This window comes from Idiotropiscis lumnitzeri, chromosome 9, assembly GCF_059441095.1.
Source record: "Idiotropiscis lumnitzeri isolate Australia: NSW breed Sydney's pygmy pipehorse chromosome 9, RoL_Ilum_1.0, whole genome shotgun sequence".
NCBI classification, from domain to species: domain Eukaryota; kingdom Metazoa; phylum Chordata; class Actinopteri; order Syngnathiformes; family Syngnathidae; genus Idiotropiscis; species Idiotropiscis lumnitzeri.
This window is the reverse complement of record NC_142399.1, coordinates 12,690,446-12,708,929: the sequence shown is the minus strand read 5'-3', so window position 1 is coordinate 12,708,929 and position 18,484 is coordinate 12,690,446. Positions and strand designations below refer to the sequence as shown.

The 18,484-nt window shown below is 42.9% G+C and overlaps 2 protein-coding genes across 13 annotated transcripts in view; one reads left to right on the top strand and one right to left on the bottom strand.

Annotated features, from left to right (window-relative positions):
- atrnl1a (attractin like 1a) overlaps positions 1-15,493 on the top strand; it is an 88,223-nt gene extending 72,730 nt beyond the window's left edge. For 5 of the 11 annotated variants that reach the window (XM_088305260.1, XM_088305262.1, XM_088305257.1 and 2 more), the window contains 3 exons: positions 5,801-5,896; positions 12,934-13,048; positions 14,164-15,493. In XM_088305260.1, the coding sequence (XP_088161386.1) occupies positions 5,801-5,896; positions 12,934-13,048; positions 14,164-14,227 (275 nt within the window). In that variant the 3' untranslated portion in view covers positions 14,228-15,493. Of the gene's footprint in view, positions 1-5,800; positions 5,897-12,933; positions 13,049-14,163 lie in introns of those variants that run through there. The other 6 variants (XM_088305261.1, XM_088305256.1, XR_015845116.1 and 3 more) reach the window with 5 other exon arrangements.
- A 1,866-nt stretch (positions 15,494-17,359) lies between these two features.
- Positions 17,360-18,484, bottom strand: part of gfra1a (gdnf family receptor alpha 1a) — a 51,503-nt gene continuing 50,378 nt past the window's right edge. For both annotated transcript variants that reach the window (XM_088305310.1, XM_088305312.1), the window contains one exon: positions 17,360-18,212. In XM_088305310.1, coding sequence (XP_088161436.1) covers positions 18,060-18,212 — 153 coding nt within the window. In that variant the 3' untranslated portion in view covers positions 17,360-18,059. The remainder of the gene's footprint in view (positions 18,213-18,484) is intronic.

The window sequence follows — 18,484 nt, the reverse complement described above, 5'->3', positions numbered from 1 at the left end:
GACTCAAATAATTGTTGTTCTTCAGATGACCGAATCACTTTTGTGGGGCTCTCATTTGTGCATTGGGGTTCTCTCTGGGGGGCCCAACATAAACCCACAATTGGTAGCGCTCTTTGGAAAGTTTGAAAAACGAATGTGCCATCTAAGACCAGTTTCATCAGTCAACATAAAATTGGGTTTAACTGGATATGTGTGCAAAATTGAACAGGAAGTCAAGCAATTTGGTTGGAAGAGGCCATTTTGGTCAAAATGACACAAAAATGGCAACCTCAAACCAAAATGTCAGACTTCTTCAGTCTTGGCTTCTCGAGGTTTTTTTTTTTTTTTTTTGTGGGTCTACTCATGATTGCCTCGCTTACCAAATTTCCTGATGCCAAGTTGAAAGGGCGTTGAGCTAAAAATGTTGCAAATTTGCCTGATGAGCGACACAAGTTTGTTTGATCGCAACTCGGCTAACTTTGCCGCTATGCTGCGCCTACATGGGATGAAAACCCAAATTTATATTTCAATGTCTGTCGAGTATATGACTTTCAAATTTGGTCCCGATTGGTGAAAATCGCCAGAACTGTTTTTTGTTTTTTTTAAAGATTTATGAAAATGGCCAAAATGACCTACAAATGGCTGCTACGATACAAAATGGCTGACTTCCCTTTTTACCCCTAATGTCCACTTCAAACCAAAATGGAAGGTTTTTGGAACCTATGGGCATGTTGCCACTTTTTGGTGGGTCTACTCATGCTAAATGTGTCTCCCAAATTCCATGTTGCGAGGTTAAACTGGCCCCAGCTGCTGAATCTTCCAAGAAAATCCATTTGGCCGCTACAGAGCAACTTTTATTTGTCTTTGAAAAACTTCTGGAAATGATCAGACTCTAAAATGGCTGCTTCTAACCAAAATGGCAGACTTTTTTTGCAGCTCCACCAAGTTCCATGTGAAGTGAAACTGGCTTTAGGGGCTGAAATTCAAAAGATTGCGGTGATGCTCGTGAGCCAATTTGATTTTCTCTACAGATTGTAAATATGAACAGAATGCAGTCTCTCTTGAGAAGGTTTCATCGCTGTCAGAGTCGGATGACTTTTAGTGCGGCGTTGCTTGCGCTCTGTCAAAATGTTTTGTAGTCCCGGCTTCACAGTAATTGCCATCCGCTTAGCCGGGGCGGTGAACACAACAAGCAGTGTGTCCAGTCCAACAATTGCTGTCTCTCTTTGTCTGGCAGCCCTGGCTAATTAGTCCTCCATACAAATCAGCCGGGTTTTTACTCCGTTGACAAAGGGAGCGGTCGGCAGCACGAAAAGAAACATCCTCGGGCCCATCTCGGAATCAGACCACACTGCCAAAACTCAAATCGAAACAAGATTAAATACGGTAAACTATGCTGGCCAAGAAACGTCTTCTTCCCGGCCAGTATATTTTTTAAGGCCGCATTTGCAGTGTAGGACACAGTGTCGCAATGTGAGAGGCCCTTCAAGCCAAATTTGCAGCCACAAGTCATCCCGCCGCCGGCGCCGCCACTCAACGTGTGTCTCAAGAGCACCGTCTTCGGAGACAGATGCTTATCAGCCCAGGAAATCTTTCTCCTTGTTTACGCCGCTCGGATCGTCCTCGCCAAAGCCGAGCGGGAGACAAATGCTTGTCTGGAAGGCTGACAAACATGGCGGAAATGAGATTTGTTATCGGCTCTCTGGCGTACCATTCGCCACATTCGCACACGCGCTCATTGTCTGGCCAGAGCCAATAATTGTGTCCGATATTCCGAGTGTTTGCATGATGTGAATCCAAAGAGTGCACTGAAGTGTGTCCTTTTGTCAAGCAGCCGCTTTCAAGATCGTAATGGAACCAGCAGCGTGTTTGCGTGTCTTTCAATAGCATCCATCATGCTTATTCATGCTGAGAGACGACGCTTCCAAAGTCAAATAATTGTTACTTTTATCCGTCGTTATCAGCAGATTGTTAGTTTTAATGGCTTTACGACAGGATACTGTGCGTGTGTGTGTAATTTTGTTTAGTAGAATACCTTGTCGACATATGATTGCACAGCTGCCTCTAAGCCAGTGCCGGCATACCAAAAAAACTAATACCGTACCAGTATCGCTGACATATCCCTGACATCGATGGCACTATTTTGATGGCACTATGTGACAGGCAAAGATTCACTGCCTAATCTTTATCTTTGACTCAAAAACTGTGCTGATCCCATATCCAAAGCGATGCTCCGCCACCATCAACAAGGATCTGGGAGTCACTACAGAAGTTTACAAACCTAAATTTTTCAGATGAGCAGGTCCTACCTGTTGCAAAATGTGCTTGACGTGTACTTATATACCTTATTGGTCAGAGGCAATGAATGGTTGGATTACTTTTACCCATGAGATACTTTTGCAAAATGCTTCACGTCATTGTCCATCTGCCCTGTCGACCGATGCGTTCGGAATCATTTGACCAAATATGAGAAAAATCACCAGATTGCCCTTGTTAGCAGACACATCAATTTGTATTCACCTGACCATAGACCTCAGGTGTCAAACTCTGGTCCTGGAGGTCCGCTTTCCTGCATGTTTTCCATCCCTCCCAGCTGCAGCACGCCTAATTCAAATGAGCAGGATATTTATCTGGCTTCTTCAGAGCTTGCTGATGAGATAATCATTTCAATCAGGTGATCAGGGAAAGAATGCAGGAAAACGGCCCTCCAGGACTGGAGTTTGACACCTGTGCCGTGCACGTTGAAAACATCCCCAAAAAAAAAAAGCACACACATGAGCATTGTTTGTGCTATTACAATTAAAATGTCTTTGTGCTTGCAGTCGTTAAGCATTAGCGAGGATGTCAGCCAATCGTTGTTGTACGTCTCATTAAAACATGAGTGAAAGCCGCGGCGTTGCCATTGATTCAAGCGGCTCGCTGGTTGCTTTATGGATGCGGAGCTTCGCTTACAACATCGCTTTGTGGTTTCGGCGGTTTTCGGCACTCTCGCAGGTTTCGATTAGATTTATTGAGCTATTGTCCACCGGCTGCAGTACGTCGGCAGCATGACATCGTGGAGAAAGTTGACAATTTGACTTTGTGACCACGTCTGACTTGTTAACCCGTTTAAAACGGCATCAGGCCGATTATGTCAGTGATAAATGCTCGCGGAGCAAGCACAGGCAAAAATATACAAACTCCTCACTGGAGGTATTCCAACAGCAAACCTCCAAACAGAAAAACAGGCATGTGGACTACTTCTCAATTTGCTTTTCAGATAGTAAAAAAAATAAATTTCATCAACGTGAAGCATTGAAAATCCAGGCGGCGTCATGGTGGACATGATGATAATGAACTTGCCATCACTGGAGGCTTGCCACCTGTTTCACGCACAAACCGGCTCCTTTTATTCACCACGCGAGCGCACACAAAGCCCTTAAAGGCACACACACAGGCTGTGTGATGTTAACGAGCTGTCAGGTGCCCGCAGTGTCGGCCTGGATGAGTGTTGCACCCGTAGCGACAGCGAGTAGCTCCAGCGCGCCACATTCCCTCCGGCAGTGCCATGCCGTCATCAGTCGGCTGGCGTGCACGTGTGCGTACCTTAAATGTGGTGGGAACGGAATGAAGACGTTCACCGATGAAACAAATGTTTGCGGACACTCCATCTTGTCGTAAAGAAATCTGCTGAGCTTGACGAGTTTTGTGACATGAACACAAATGTCATCTTTGTGGCTCTGAACTCCAGCACGAATGTATTTGTTTTCTGTTGCGTCTCTTCCTTGGTGGCATATTTTGGGGTCATTGTCCATCTGCACTGTGAAGCGCCATTTGTGAGTTGAGAAGCCATTTGGCAGAATATGAGCAGACAAACACTTCAGAATTGTAACCTAAATCAACTATAAGTGAGTAAATTGTCCAATCCTGAAATTTAGATTAAGAAAGGCCGGAGGTTGATTTTAATCCTCGTGCGTGTGATGACCCCCGAAATAGGCAAACGACAAAAATTGCTTCAAAAGTGCCACTTCCAACTTTTTGTGTGTGAAGAGACGTGAGACAGCAGTGCTAGTTCAAGCGTGCCTGTATGTCCTTATTCTGACATCCCGCGCTTCCCACCAGCTACTGGGGCATACCACTACAAGGGGGAAAGGGGGCAATACCACAATCCATATAACACCAATTGTGCGTACTTACTTGCATTGGGCACCTTCATGGAGAAGAAGAAAGAAGAATGAGACGAAGAAGGAGACAAATAAGAAAAAGTAGACAAATAAGACCATAATACGGAACGAGGTTGAGCGCCGACAATTGTTATGAATAAGACTGAAGGGTCGAGTCTGGGAAATGGTGAAGGTCTGCAGTTCACATGTACACCCCTTTTGGTGTCACTTCAAATCCAAGAGGCGATGTTTGGAGCTAAAAAGCCGAGAATTGTGCCTGTGTCCTGGTAAAAAAAAAAAAACGTTTTCTACCGTTTATCTTACTGACAGATGCAGTTCATTGTGGGAGTGAAAATACACAATAAAGAGAGCTCTAATATTTTTGAGGGTCACAGAGGATGAATTGCAACACTGCGATGTGATTAGAGTTTAAAACAAGTACAATATTAAAGTCAAACAAAAACAATGAACGAGATGCCCTGCGTTAAAAATGCAAATCACATTCAATTAGTTAATTGGGCAGCAAAATTGTCTAGCGGCATCCGTAATTTGCTTGCTTGCACCCCAACTTTTTTTATTCTTCTTCAAAGACGTCAGTGACGTTGGCGGTTGGTGTGATGAATGTTGTGATGACAATGTGATGCTAATGTGATGGTGATCATGACAAATGTGTGTGCGTACGCGCTCTAGACCGAGCGACTGCCCGCCGACGTGTCTGCCACCTCAATCCCCTTCCGAAGATTCCAAATGATGAATTCCTACGTAAGCGCCATCCATAGTTGCATCTCAGCACTTTTGGAACTCATCTGGTTGTAATTGGCCGTTGGAGTGCGGCGCATGCTCATGTTTGTTGCGTCGCGTCCTTGAGGAGACAACTAGGATGAGGCGGCGTAAATCAGCTTTTAAACTGCTCACTTTGCATTATTGCATCCGTGCGGCTGCCGAAAGATTCATTGAACACTTGCTCGTCAAATTGAGCAGATTTCAAATTAATAAGTCGAGAAAAATTATGTTTGGCCTTCATGCATTTTTTTTCTGAACACTAAAAATGAACTTGAATTCCAATTTGAACATACTATCGTTTATATAGTGCAGCAAGGTGGACGACTGGTTAGTACGATGGCCTCACAGAGCAGAGGTGCAAGGGTTCGGGTCCAGCTGCGGCCTTCCTTTGTGGATATTTGCATGTTCTCCCCCGTGCCTGGGTGGCTTTTCTACGGGTACTCCAGTTTCCTCCCACGTTCCAAAAACATGCATGGTAAGTGAATTGGACACTCTAAATTGGATTCATTACTGTCAGCTGCAGCCAGGACGCCCGCAATCCTCGTGAAGAGACGCGGCTTCGATAATGGATCGAGAGAGAGATAGAGCGAGAGAGAGAGAGGGAGTGGGAGAGAGAGACAAGTTTTTAAAAGAGGCTCGGAAATATCTAATTTCTGTGATTTCCAATATTTACTATGATTCATAATCTATGTTGTTTATTGATTATGTTGAAAATGTAATGGTTAAACATGCAAATACCATGTAAACGTTTTTTCAAAGATGTTGATTGCGATGTTTGTCGTTTGCAGCATTGTTTCCAACGTCACCACATTATTGCGACAACAGTTTGGAATATTTTTTACTGTCTGACGTGGGTTGATAAGCACAATGCTTACCATGTTCTTGTCCTTTTTTAGCAGCTGATAAGGGAGCGTCGGCAGATGGCCAGGCGCCCCTTTGCGTCTGTAGCGGTGGCGCTGGAGGTGTGCGGCGACTGCCAGGCCTGGCGACAGGTGACCCACTTCGATTTTCCTTGCAAGGCTTCCCAAACTTTTGCTCTCTGAGAGCCTCAAACAGAAAAATCAAAGGATGCACGGGCCATTTGAACAATTTATTATACGTCATATCTATATCTATATTTATATTTGTATCTATATCTATATCTATATCTATCTATATATATTATTTATTCTTCTACTTAGTTTGAAAAGCTGCTGCAGTAAAACTTCCTATGAAAGGTCATATATCACATCAGAATAAATGCACACCGGCTCACCTCCACTTTCCGACTTTCATAACCAAAACAATAAGCGCTACTTGGAGTGCGCTATCGCTCTCTAAAGGGGAACTGAAGTTCTCCTCAAGAATATGTGCCCCCATGGTTTCGTGACGTTCGCAATGTGAGCCCGAAGGCACTTTGACATTCATTTCAGTCGACAAGCAGGGGGAGGAGCTACATAAAATACCTTTCCACTGAAATGGATAAAAATGGATGGAAAATGTATCGGCTAAATTATTATTCAACCAGTGTAACAGTAAAGATGCCAAGTCGGTCTGTCAGTCATGAATTGTGATAGGACGCTGAGGTATTATGTGAGACCAATCATTTACTCGCAAGGCAAGAAGATGAGCGCTACCTCACAGATGGGAGGTCAGCCATATTAATGAGTTACAGCTTCACAGCTCAACATAAAACTGGATTGTAAACACGCAGTTCAAAAAGTATGAAGTGTAGTCGAACAACAGGTGCCGCATTGACGCTTGCGCGGCGCCTAATGGACGGACGACAACGACTTAAGCGTCACATAAAAAAAGACGGAGCGGCGCGTAAACGTGCTTTAGTGCGCAATTATCACGCCTTCGCGCGCCAGCAGATGTCGGGTCGTTAGGCAAGGCGTCAAGATGGACGCTCACCTTGACAACACGACGCGCGCACAAATCGCAGAGGCAACGTCGACAAACACAACGCTGACAATCACAACTCGATGTTCGAAAAAGTACAAAGGCTCGATTCAAAGTGCGTACACCATCGCAACGGCTCATGAAAGCCATTGCAAATCTTGTCTTTATACATTTGTAATAACAGTAAACAGCTCAATGAATATTATTTTGATGTCTGCTGTTTTGTGAATGCAAAATTACTGCCCCATGCTGGCACAGATCCCTCTGGTGGATTGCAACAACGTGATGAGGCTCCCAACAGCTTATTTGTGTCTGTTTTTGTGGAAAAAGGCAAATTAAGCTGTAGGAAAAAAAAAGTTCATTAGCATCTTGAGAAATATATTGCAAATCTTGGGATGCATAACATGGAGCATATTGCTTTAGAACATTATACGGAGAAAACATGAATTGAATGATGAAAAATACTCTCCAGTAAAATTCATAGATTTTTTTTTTAAAAAGAAATTTTAAAATTTTAAGAAAAAATTCAGTGGCATGTTATTGTTCCGTTATTGATCACCTTTTCTGAAAATGGATCATTTCTTCACCACCAGTCCTACAACCTTTCTATCAATGCTGAAATTATTTATTTTTTTTGTTTGCATTTTTGCTGGCTTCGAGAACCTGTCGAAGGTCATTGAAGAAGAACCCCAAAAAAGTCCCCCGAACCAGACTTTGGACTCCCGCTGGCTCCAGCCCTCGTTGAAAGCTTCTGTGTCTTATTTCAAATATCATCTCAAGCAGATTTGACGAGCCGGGCCTCATTTGAGTGCATGTAAACGCTGCCCTAAAAGCCCACTCCATCACGCTGCGTTATGTCTTCCCGTTTAAGTGGCGAGGAGGCGCTGGCTCACGTGACGTCGGCTTTACCGTGCGTCGCGGCGCCATTACGAGACTCGGGCCGAGCCATCACAATAAATTGCCGACGTGGCGTCCGCAAACACCGACCCACCCGGCCAATCCCCTCCGGCGGCCCCCGTTCGCACCTTTGCGTCTGATTAACGGCGCTCTGCCATTTTCATAATGCGGCTTCAAGTAAGCCATGAATCAATTTCTGATGCGCTCTTTTAATGTGGCGTATTTACTCTGCCGTTGCGCGGGTTTAATGTAGATCAGCACACAGCAGGGGAGGAAGATGGCGATTAGCAATATTTATGACGCGTGGGAGGAAGGATGTTTGCAGCAGGGTGCACAACTGAACTTGCACATACACGCGCACACACACACACACGCCCGCACCCCCCCCCCCGCCCCCCACACACACACACACGCACACACCCGCTTCAGGTGAGTCTTGACCCACTTGTCCAACAAAAAACGCATCCATGTTCCTCACTTCACATTTACACTTCATATTGTCATGTCCAGCAAATTCTTTTGATTGATTGATTGCTTTTGAATACCATCGGACAATGATGAGTTTTAGGGTGAAATGTTCTGAGTGAAACGAGAGGACAAAATGATCCGAAAGTGAGCAACAGCTGAAAGATGCAAGTACACCTGGTGTAACCTCGTTGGCCTGATTGGGGATGAAAAGACAAAAAAGAGAACAAAAAGGAACAAGAACTCAAAAAGAGCCCCGAGACAGACAACACTGGAATGCGGTGCGATAAGCTGAACAGTTTCAAGTTGGACTGGTTTCAAACAGTCATGAAATGGAGGTGAATATTGTATTGTAATCTCCAGGCGTCTATATTTCTCAATTTAGAGTTATTTAAATTTAAACTTAAATTTTTAAAATACTGTACAAGCTCCAAAGTTAAATTACATTTCTACACCGTTTGGAACCAAGCGTGGATAAAGGCCAAAACAACAAATGACAAAAACTCCACCTGTTGCAATGTGCTTGGGGAGCACAAATACAAAAAGAAGAAAAAGAAAAAAAGTTATAACGTAAAATCACATTAGCACTTGTTGGCAACATGGAGCAAGTGAGTGGAAGATTTCTTTGAAGTGAACTGAATCAGTTCATCTAAAAGAATTGTTCACCTGATTCGTTCATCAAATCGTGCAGGCTGGCGGAAGAACCTCCGACAAGAAAAACAAGGCCCGATGGCGCAAGCAGGAGGAAAAAAAAATAGAGAGAGAGAGAGAACAAAACTCCACATCACACCAAACTACAGCAATGACATCCAAAGTTTGCGAGCTGTGTTAGTTGTTCTTTGGTGTCCTCTAAAGTATTTTTTATCTGTATTTATTTATTTATTTTATTTTTTTGCTGCCTTCCGAATTCTTTTTTAATTTTTTGTCTATTTATTTAATTATTTTTATTAGAATTTTTCCTGCCTTCTGAAATAAAATTGTCCGAGACGTGTCTCAACTGACGAATCAGAAACAAAACCTTTCTATCTTTATGCTGCTCAAATGCGCGTCAGCTGTGCAAACAAACTTTTTCCGTTCGCCCACCTTCTCTTTGTCAACCAACAATAAAGCACGTACGAAAGGACCTTTTTGAACCGACTGCACGTTGCACGGTCACACTAAGTCACAATTTGTCTGATCAAATGTTTGCTTAAGAACACAAGTGACATTCTGAGATTGATGTTCAGCATTCATATCAAGTCCTCAATATAATTTGTGTGCGTCATGCCCACACACACTCCAGGATTGCGCAATTAGGTTTTTTTGGGGTTCGATGAGCGAGTTTGAAAAACAAATAACTCGCGCACCGATTCCGAAGTCCACACACTTGCTTAGCAGCAGTGCTAATTCGCCAACACCGTCTCCTTTTGGTCTCGTACGGTCTAAGTCCCGGTGCACACGCATACTGCAATGATTTTGCCCTACATTATTTGCCCACTTTTTACCTGCCATGTATGTGACAAAATAGCACATTTTCCAAGGCGTTTTTCAGCTGTACAGATTCGCCCCGATCTCGGCAAACTCGGTTGACTTGATGGGTAATCGCGTCATGACGAGAGCTCAACTCTCGCCGTCGGTCTCATATGCTACTAGCAAATGCGTCCGTGGTCAACAATGGAGCGGCTTCCGTGATTGGCTCAATGTGCGCGGCCGGACGTTTGTATCACTTACGATGAACGAGGTCACCTATTTTTAATTCAAGACTTGTTCAAATTAAATAAGTGACACACTTACTGTCTCCCTCTCTCTCTCTCTATGAAAAGAACGTGTCAAGTACATCAAGTTTATGCTGTCCAGTATGTTCTGTGCAGTGTGTTGTGGTTATGCGGTCATTTTTTTTTTTTTTTTGCGCTCATTAGAGGATTTCGTTCACCTTTTCTCGGTCTTTACGAGCGGATCGATAATAATCCTCATCCTCATCCATCAATATTGAGCCCACGGCGGGAAAAATTACATTGGGGCCATCCGTCATTGTGGCGGCCTTATGTGCACGTGTTTACGTGAGCGGGTAAACACATTCATCTCTCTCACGCTAACAACAGGACAAAAAAAAAAAAATAAAGCGAAGGTGAGAGAGAAGATTCCAAAGCAGAGAAGTTGACGAGGCGTCGGGGGACGTGATTCATTTTGTGGCGAGACGGACTAAGAGGGAAGCGAGAACAGAGGAGCACAGCTCCTTGTCCTCACTGCACTTTGATGCGATTGCCTGATTCAAATGGCGACGCCACACACACGCGTGCGTTTAGTATGCACGTGTGCAGAGACGAAGGTCGGAACTTGGACCCGTGCCTTCGTGGGTTTCCTCCGGGTCCTCCGGTTTCCTCCCACATTCCCCCCCAAAAAAATGCAAGGCAGGTCGATTGAACACTCTAAATTGCCCGTAGGTATGAGCGTGAGCGCGGATGGTTGTTCGTCTCCGTGTGCCCTGCGATTGGTCGGCAACCAGTTCAGGGTGTCCCCGCCTACTGCCCGAAGTAAATGCACTTCACTGATTTGTTTTTTTTTTAGTTTGTAATTAGTTATGACTTCTGTTCATCATTTCCTGACATCATGTACTTCTTTCTTTCTGTATTTATTGTCCTTGTTATTATTTATTTGCTGAGCCAGCTCTGTGCTTGTTTGTGATGAGGGAGATGAGGAGGTATGAATTTGGCGTTTATCTGCCGCAGCATCTCCTCGATTGCACTGCCACTTTGCGCCGTAACACCATCTGAGACTTGAAGGGATTTCTTCTTCTTGCCCAGAAGAGAAAAACAACAACCTCAAATGATGTGGACACGCCACCGCTCTCAACCGCCCCGCCCCCCACAAACCCTCCCAAGTCCCCTTGCATTGCCATCCTCAGGCTACAAAATGAATCTTTATGCTCAAGCTAGGCATTTTCACTCCTTTTATTTGGGACACGCACGCACGGCCTCCCCGTGGAGGAGCTCCACAGATCCAGACAGAGACGAGAGGAAATTGAAGGGTTTGGGGGATTTTGGGACGTTGAGAAGATTGGACACAACCATTTTGTGCACGGCGGGGAACAACACGGATGGGCGCCCTGATGGGCTAAAGTGGGAGGGGTCGATGCCGCTCTTGTTTTTGACACTGTCGGCTTCTCAGAGCTCGGCAGGGTTTGGTGAATGATGAATATCTGCCGAGTCATTGTGGCCAACAAGTCCCGGTTAGCGTTGCAAATGAGGTTTGAGGCAAGTCTTGCTTTATTCATCTCTGAAGGCTTTATTAGGGTTCCAAGTTTGGCTTACAAATGAGGTTTTCAAAGAGCGGATTGGAAAATCCATTTTAAACCTGCATTGGCTGTTTAATCATGGTCTGCAGTTTGAAGTCCCTTGGTTGTGTTTTCAATTTTCAATTTCAAGCCTGGTTTAAGGTTTCAAAGCTAGTTCGGGTTTCAAATGAGAGGCTCATACTCCCGTATGCAGATATGGCGTCGTCATTGCTGGCAAGGCAAACAAAAGCCGAAACTCTGCAGCAAGCGGGTCGCCCCCTCAACACACCGTTTTGACCCGACTGGATGTTTCTGTTCACCATGCGCAAAACATTCATCCGGAGTTCACCAAAGACGCAACCACATCTTGCATCTGCCGTTTGATTTTCACACATCACGTCTCGTCAATGACGACGGTGGATGGAAAACCAATCTGCTTTGTTTAAAAAGGGACCCCTGCACTGAACTCCAGTACTTTTCCAGACGCGGCATCAAAACCACATCCTGGACATTAAGGCCATTAATAGAGCAACCCGACCCGCTAATAACATCTGACACCTGCAAGAAAAATGAAAAATACGTTCGAGCCTACTTTAACAGACTAGTATCTATTACAGTCCGCTCCAAAAGTATTGGAACAGCAAGATTGCATCCTTTGTGATTGTGAGACGAAAGTTTGGAAGTGTAGCTTCTATTTCATGCTGTTGTTACTCAGGACAGAACTATTCAATAAGCTTCAAGTGAATATTTGGTGGCCTCATACTTACTTGCTTCTTTCTGTTCTTTTATTTTGCTGGGGGCTCCTCTTCTAGAGGTAAAACGCATGCTTTATGGGGTTAAGGTCGGGTGATCGACTTTGTCAGTCTAAAACCTTCCACTTTTCCTAATTGTTTTTGTAGGATTACAAATGTCTTCAGTATACAACAACAAAAAAAGAATTTTACTTTTGGAGGGGACAGTATTTAGGGGTTTTGTTTAATTTTTTTTTTTTTTGTCATTCAGCCCCGCCCCGCAGTCAGTTTGATTTAGCAGCATGTAGTTACTCGTGAGTAGACCCACAAAAAGCCGTGCCTGAAAAGAGTCATCCATTTCCATTCAAAGCAACCATTTTTGGCCATTTACAATCTTTCTTCCAAAATCAGCCAGAAGTTTTTCAAATGTCAGCTTAGGAAATCTGCTCAGCAAGTGGACCCACAAAATAACATAAAATGTCTGCCATTTTATCCATTTTAGGGTTGTTCTCTATTCCCACCCCTCATGTATAGCAAACGTGTACGCTGTGTGTGCGTGTTTATGTAGGCTTTGTTAGCGTGGTTGATTATCAGGTCTTTGCGTGCGACCTTTGCGGCGGAGCTGAGCAGAAAGGTCGAACGTGATCAATAGTCAGGAAACATTAGCCAAAGCGTCGGATGTCGTAACGCGATCTACCCCATTGAGTCCTGCTGGTGCCTGTAAGGTCCTTACATATATTGTGTAATTAATGTCCGTACTTAATGCGTGTGTGCATGCGTGTGTGTGTGTGTGCGTGAGAAGGTAGTACCCAAGGCCCTCGCCATGGAGCCATGTTGGGGGAGCAGAGCCGCCGTCCTCACCGTGCTGATGTTTTTACCCAGAATGCCGTGTGGAACGCCACCGCCAGGACAGTCGGGTATGCTCAATTTTCATACGTTGGCAAGAAAACATTTGCGAGCACAAAATGGTGCCTAGCAGCAATTTTGGCTGTTTACCTTCCTTCAAAGAACAAAACGTCCTCGAGACTTTGTCCTATTCTTTTTTTAAGTCAATGACTAGCAACGGGAAATTTGGTAGCCATGTCAGGGGCAGACTTACAAAATTAAGAATCCGATGGCACGCCTTAAAAATATGCCTCATTTTGGCCCATTTTGGTTATTTTCAGGCTTCCTTTGAGGACAAACTTGCCCCAGGAATACAATATGTCCGATTCCAACCACATTTTAAGCACGTTTACGAGACAGACGGACAACAAATGAAATGTTTTTCAATTTAGGGTTTCAAGCTTTTAAGCAAGGTCACATTTACAGTTTCCAATTATGGTTTTATGCCCATGTTCGGGTTTTAAGCAATGATAGTTTTAAAGGTTGCAAATTGTGGTAGGGCTTTCAAATGAAGCTTTTTGAAATCTTACATTGAGCCCATACATAATCCAGATGAAACTGGGATGAAGGTGGCCCCTAAACTCCAACGGCTTTCACGGCCTTGGATCGAGGTTCTCATGAGGGTCGGGTTCTCATAAATGTCGACTGCTAGTTTGCCAACTCGGCTGCTGTTGTTCGTTCCTGCCTGGCGGCAAGCTTAACGTTAGCTCACGCTTGTTAGCGTCATAGCAGACAGAAAGTGGAAAAAAGTGTTGAACCACCAGGGAACACAAAAGTGGAGATAAAAGGGAAGGCGCGCCCCTTTCACTCCCTTTTACCTCCCTCAGGGAGACTCTAAGTGGGGGGTCAGGCCGCCATCCTCCATTAATGTTGGCCCTCCACCAGCCGGAGAAAAGGAAAACGGGAAAACGAACGCACTCCTTTAAGGACGCTCCACTTCCGCACATTTTTCCTGTTAAAAATAATTTAAATAATAATCAAACAGAATTCAAATGATGACAATGCTTGGAATCATATGCAAGCAAGTAAGCAAAAATATCAATAGAGTATATGTTCCAAAATTGAAGTCATGTCAGCGTGTTTGCACCCAATGCGTGAAGCCAGCCTTGTGTGTTCCCTTTTCAACTTGTGCAGTTTCTTTTGGCAGGCATTGCCGTGGCCAGCGCCTTGGTGGACGCCACGTGTCAGCAGCGAGCGACGGACTGCCGTGAGCGAGGCCCGGTTCGCAAGCAACGCAAGCACGTCGTGCACCACCACGGGACTTGTGTTTGAGCCCTGTGGTACGCCGCCGACGCTCCGACCTCAGGTGATCTCCGCCGTGACAACTGTTACCAAGTGAGGAAATACGGACACTTGTCATCCGTGGTGGAGGCTCAAGTGGAAGTCATTCAAAGCTTCCCGCTTGGACGACAAAGACGCTAACCCAACAAGTCTTGATATTTGCACCTTTGCTTGGTTTTTGGATTTTTTTTTTTTTTTTTGAGGGGGGGGCTGAGACCTTTTAGGTGGTCAGCATGTGGTCAGTGACTCGTTCATGAGCTGCCATGCATGCATTCATTTGATGTATTTACTATTCATGAGGCAACTTTTCTAAATTGGAGCAAAAGCAAACAGGAAGACGTTCAGCGTCAGTCGCCCTCTATTTTGCGAAAATCTTTACATTCCATATGGCAGAATGTGAAATGTATATGTTGCTTTTTTGACCTTTAATAGAATTTTAATTTTTTTGGTATTTCCCAAGTGGATGACTGATGGAGGGAGCATTAGTATATATATATATATATATATAGAGAGAGAGAGAGAGAGAGAGAGAGAGAGAGAGAGAGAGAGAGAGAGAGAGAGAGAGAGAGAGAGAGAGAGAGAGAGAGAGAGAGAGAGAGAGAGAGAGACTATATAACGACTTCTGAAAATGTGTTTCATTTGTTTGCATAAATAATTATAATACATTATTTTGGGGAGGTGGGGCAGTCGAAGTTGCAATCTTTTTAAATATTTTTTTAACCAAAGGAAAAAAAAATTTTTTTCTTTCTTCAAGCACTAAAATCTTTAAAGTTAAAAATCTTTTAACATTTTATTTTTAAGATGAAAACTTTCCTCGAGATACATTTAAAAGTGTCATGAAAGGATATGGGTGACAATAAAAAAATAAATGTGTGTAATAGAAGCTAATGTTTGTCTCCTGTGGGCAGCGAGTACAATATTGACCGTCCCCGCTGATAGAGCGTGATTTTATAGAAGAAGAGGGAAAAAAAGGCTGAGCAAGTTTATCGGACTTTTTTTTGTTTGAAGATGTTTTTAAAAGGCGGCCGCCCATTAGCGAGGAGGTAAGTGCTGCTTTTCTGTACATGAAAGACGAGCGTTTTTAGCTGTAAGTGGACGCCTGGCAGCAACGCCGCTTCACGCGTCAGCAGGAAAAACAACCGTGCACAACCCTCCCCCCACCAACAATCTCTCCTTAATGGTCCCTTTAATGACCCCCCCAATCGTGTGATGCCGAAGATGCGAAGAAGTTCGATATAGTAAGTGAGCACATCAACTTACAAAGGACATGCAAAATGGAATAATACGGAGAAAATTCAGGTTCTGTTACCTAATAAAGACATCCTAAGCATAAAAAGTAGATGGCACATTTTCATGAGAATACATATTTTTGTGAAGAAAATAATTGTCAATATTTTGTTACATATAAAAAAGAATTCATGCTTTCTTTTTTCTAATTTTTTAAAGTAACATTTTGAATGGATATATACCAAAAAAAAAAAATGTTTTAAATTTGAGAGACTTGTGTGGTGTCGTGCCGGGGCTTTTTTGACTGAAAAAAAAAATTCTTGACAATTTTGTTTTCTTCGTCATATTTTTACAAAAGTTACTTTGTAAAAAAAAAAATAATAATAAAAGACATTCTCACAGAGGTTTGTTATTTCGAAAGGGTCTTGTCTTGTTTCCCTTCAGCACAATAATGGTTTTTTTTTAAGTTCTTTTCTTCCTGCAAAACTTTTTTGCTGAAGTGCCTGGTAAAAGGCGACCATTTTGTTGTCAAAAGAGTCAATTTGGACGATTGAACATTTTTATTTGTATTTGATTCATTTATACAACAGATTTTTCACAAGCGAAGACGATGGCGGGAAGCCAAAGAAGAAGAAGAAGACTCGCCATCTTTTCTCTTGCGAGAGGAAAACATGGGTGACGCCATCTTGAAACACATCAACCACCATGCGTCTTATCTTGCATTAATATTACATTATTATCGCTATTCGTAAAAACAAGCTGAGGCCTTCATTCATTTCAATGCATCCAAAAACGCAAATCAAACAATCCAAATGTAGAAAAATAAGTCAAATTTTTGTCCAAAAAAGGAACGTAAACATAGTCATATTTAAGCAACATTGGAAACAAATCTGCTTATCATGTTGAAGTACAACAGTAGTTACACAGATATTCTCTCTTTTCTGGTTTGGTTTACAAATGCAAATAGATATCGTCTTGTACATGTCGCATACAGAGCAGGAGCAAATATACATGACATATACTCGACGTAAAAAACGAGACTCTTCCAAGTCAAAATATTTGACAAAAGAATCTGAAATCAAAGTTTTGTGAGCCCCCCCAAAACCCACTCCGTTAGCATTAGCATTAGCCAACGCTTTACCTTTTCCAAGCCAACTTTTTCCTCGTTTCGAGTCCATCCAAGTATAATGCTTTGGAATTGCCAGCACGTTGTGCTGCGCAAAGGATTGCAAGATCATAATGCCTGCGTGGCTAGCCTGCTTGTTTTTCCACATGTCATTGTGAATTGTTTAAAAAAAAACAAAAACAAAAAAACAATGCATTGGCATGATTCCAACAACAACGCGACTCTTGTTGCGGTTTTTAAAATGATGGCAAGACGAACCAGCTCAGCTACAAAAAAAATATTATCACTTTGTTACGTGTTATCTTTGCTTAACTTTTCAGGTCCGGTCGGGCAGGTCCGGTCGTTATTCTAAATGTAAAAATGACCATCTGTCTACAGACATTCAGTTGATCACGTTGAAGGGTAATGCTATTAGCAAAAAATGTTTGTTCTAATGATTAATATTGTTTTGTTTCCTGCATTCCAGCAACTAAAAAAAATAATTTCATGGCTAAATGTTGGTGCTAGCTTTGGAAGCCGTCACGAATCATTGATTCACAAGAAAAACAAAAAGGAGTAAAAACCCCAAACGCAGCTTTGAACCTTTCAAGAACAAACAATTACTTGACATGTACTGCTGCCTTCAACATTTAAAAAATGTGAGAGTTTTAGTTTGTTCCCACACGTAGCAACTTTGTCCATTTTTTCAAATTTGAGCATCCTTGTGTCAAGCCAAATGGGCTGGCAATGGGACGAATGGTCAAAAAAGAACTTCTGCCACTTGAAACCAACAGAGCAGACGCCTTGCGTATTTCAATGTTCTTGAGACTTTTTGGTGGGTCTGCTCATTAAACGTCCAGACAATTTCAAGTTGGCAAGCAAAACTGGTTTCAAGGGCTACATTTTTAAACGTTGAGTGATGCTACAAAATGGTCTTCAAAAGCTACCTGGAAATGTTCGTAAAATGGCAACTTCAAAATCCAAATGGCAGGCTTTTTTTTTTTTTTTTTTTTTTCCAATTTTGGCTGATTGAAACTTTGCTTTCTGTTAGCGTTATGATACAGAGTATGCTAACGTTCTCCATGTGTTGAAATCAATCATTAACCTGGAAAAAAAAAAGTATTGAGCATCAATGTTCACTGATTACGTTTTCTTTTTCGTATATTGCGTAGTCACATCAGAAGCTTCCGCTTCCACATTTCTTGAGCAACGCAAAAAAAAAAAAAAAAAAAAACATACATCAAAAAAGTCGATCACGATTGTGAAAGTGACAAAATCAACGACAAAAAAAACGTACAAAAATGAAGTGTCACACGCGATCCGGAAGGGAATTCATACAGTGAGGAAGAAAAGGAAGGAAACAATTTCACGTGGTTTTGTTTAGTTTCTTTTTTTTTTGGGGGGTCAGTCCGACATTTTCAGCTGCGAGGCTACAAGTCGTCTGGCGAGGACGTAAGATGGCGGCCGCAGTACCACATCCACAGCAGCGAGGACAGCAGATACGTTGCCCTGGAAGGTCGTCGGTGGACGCACGAATTCCTCACGATGGCATTGGATGTGCTCGGGCCGTCCATTTGCGGGTCCTGGCAGAAAACAACAAAACACGCATGCAGGGAAAACTTGAGCCACCTTCGGAACACGCAAACGGGTGCAAAATTTGGCCGGTTTTGATGAATGTTCGCTTCAGTTGAAATTTTCTAATAGAATGTTGCAAAGACGTTGAAGCAAATTTACGGTTCAAAAATCAATATAAAATAATCATAAGTAAATAACAAGCTACAAAGCAAAAATAAACTTTACAAATTGCAATTGTAAAATATTATTTTTTTACTGAAAATACAATCAAAAAAAGATT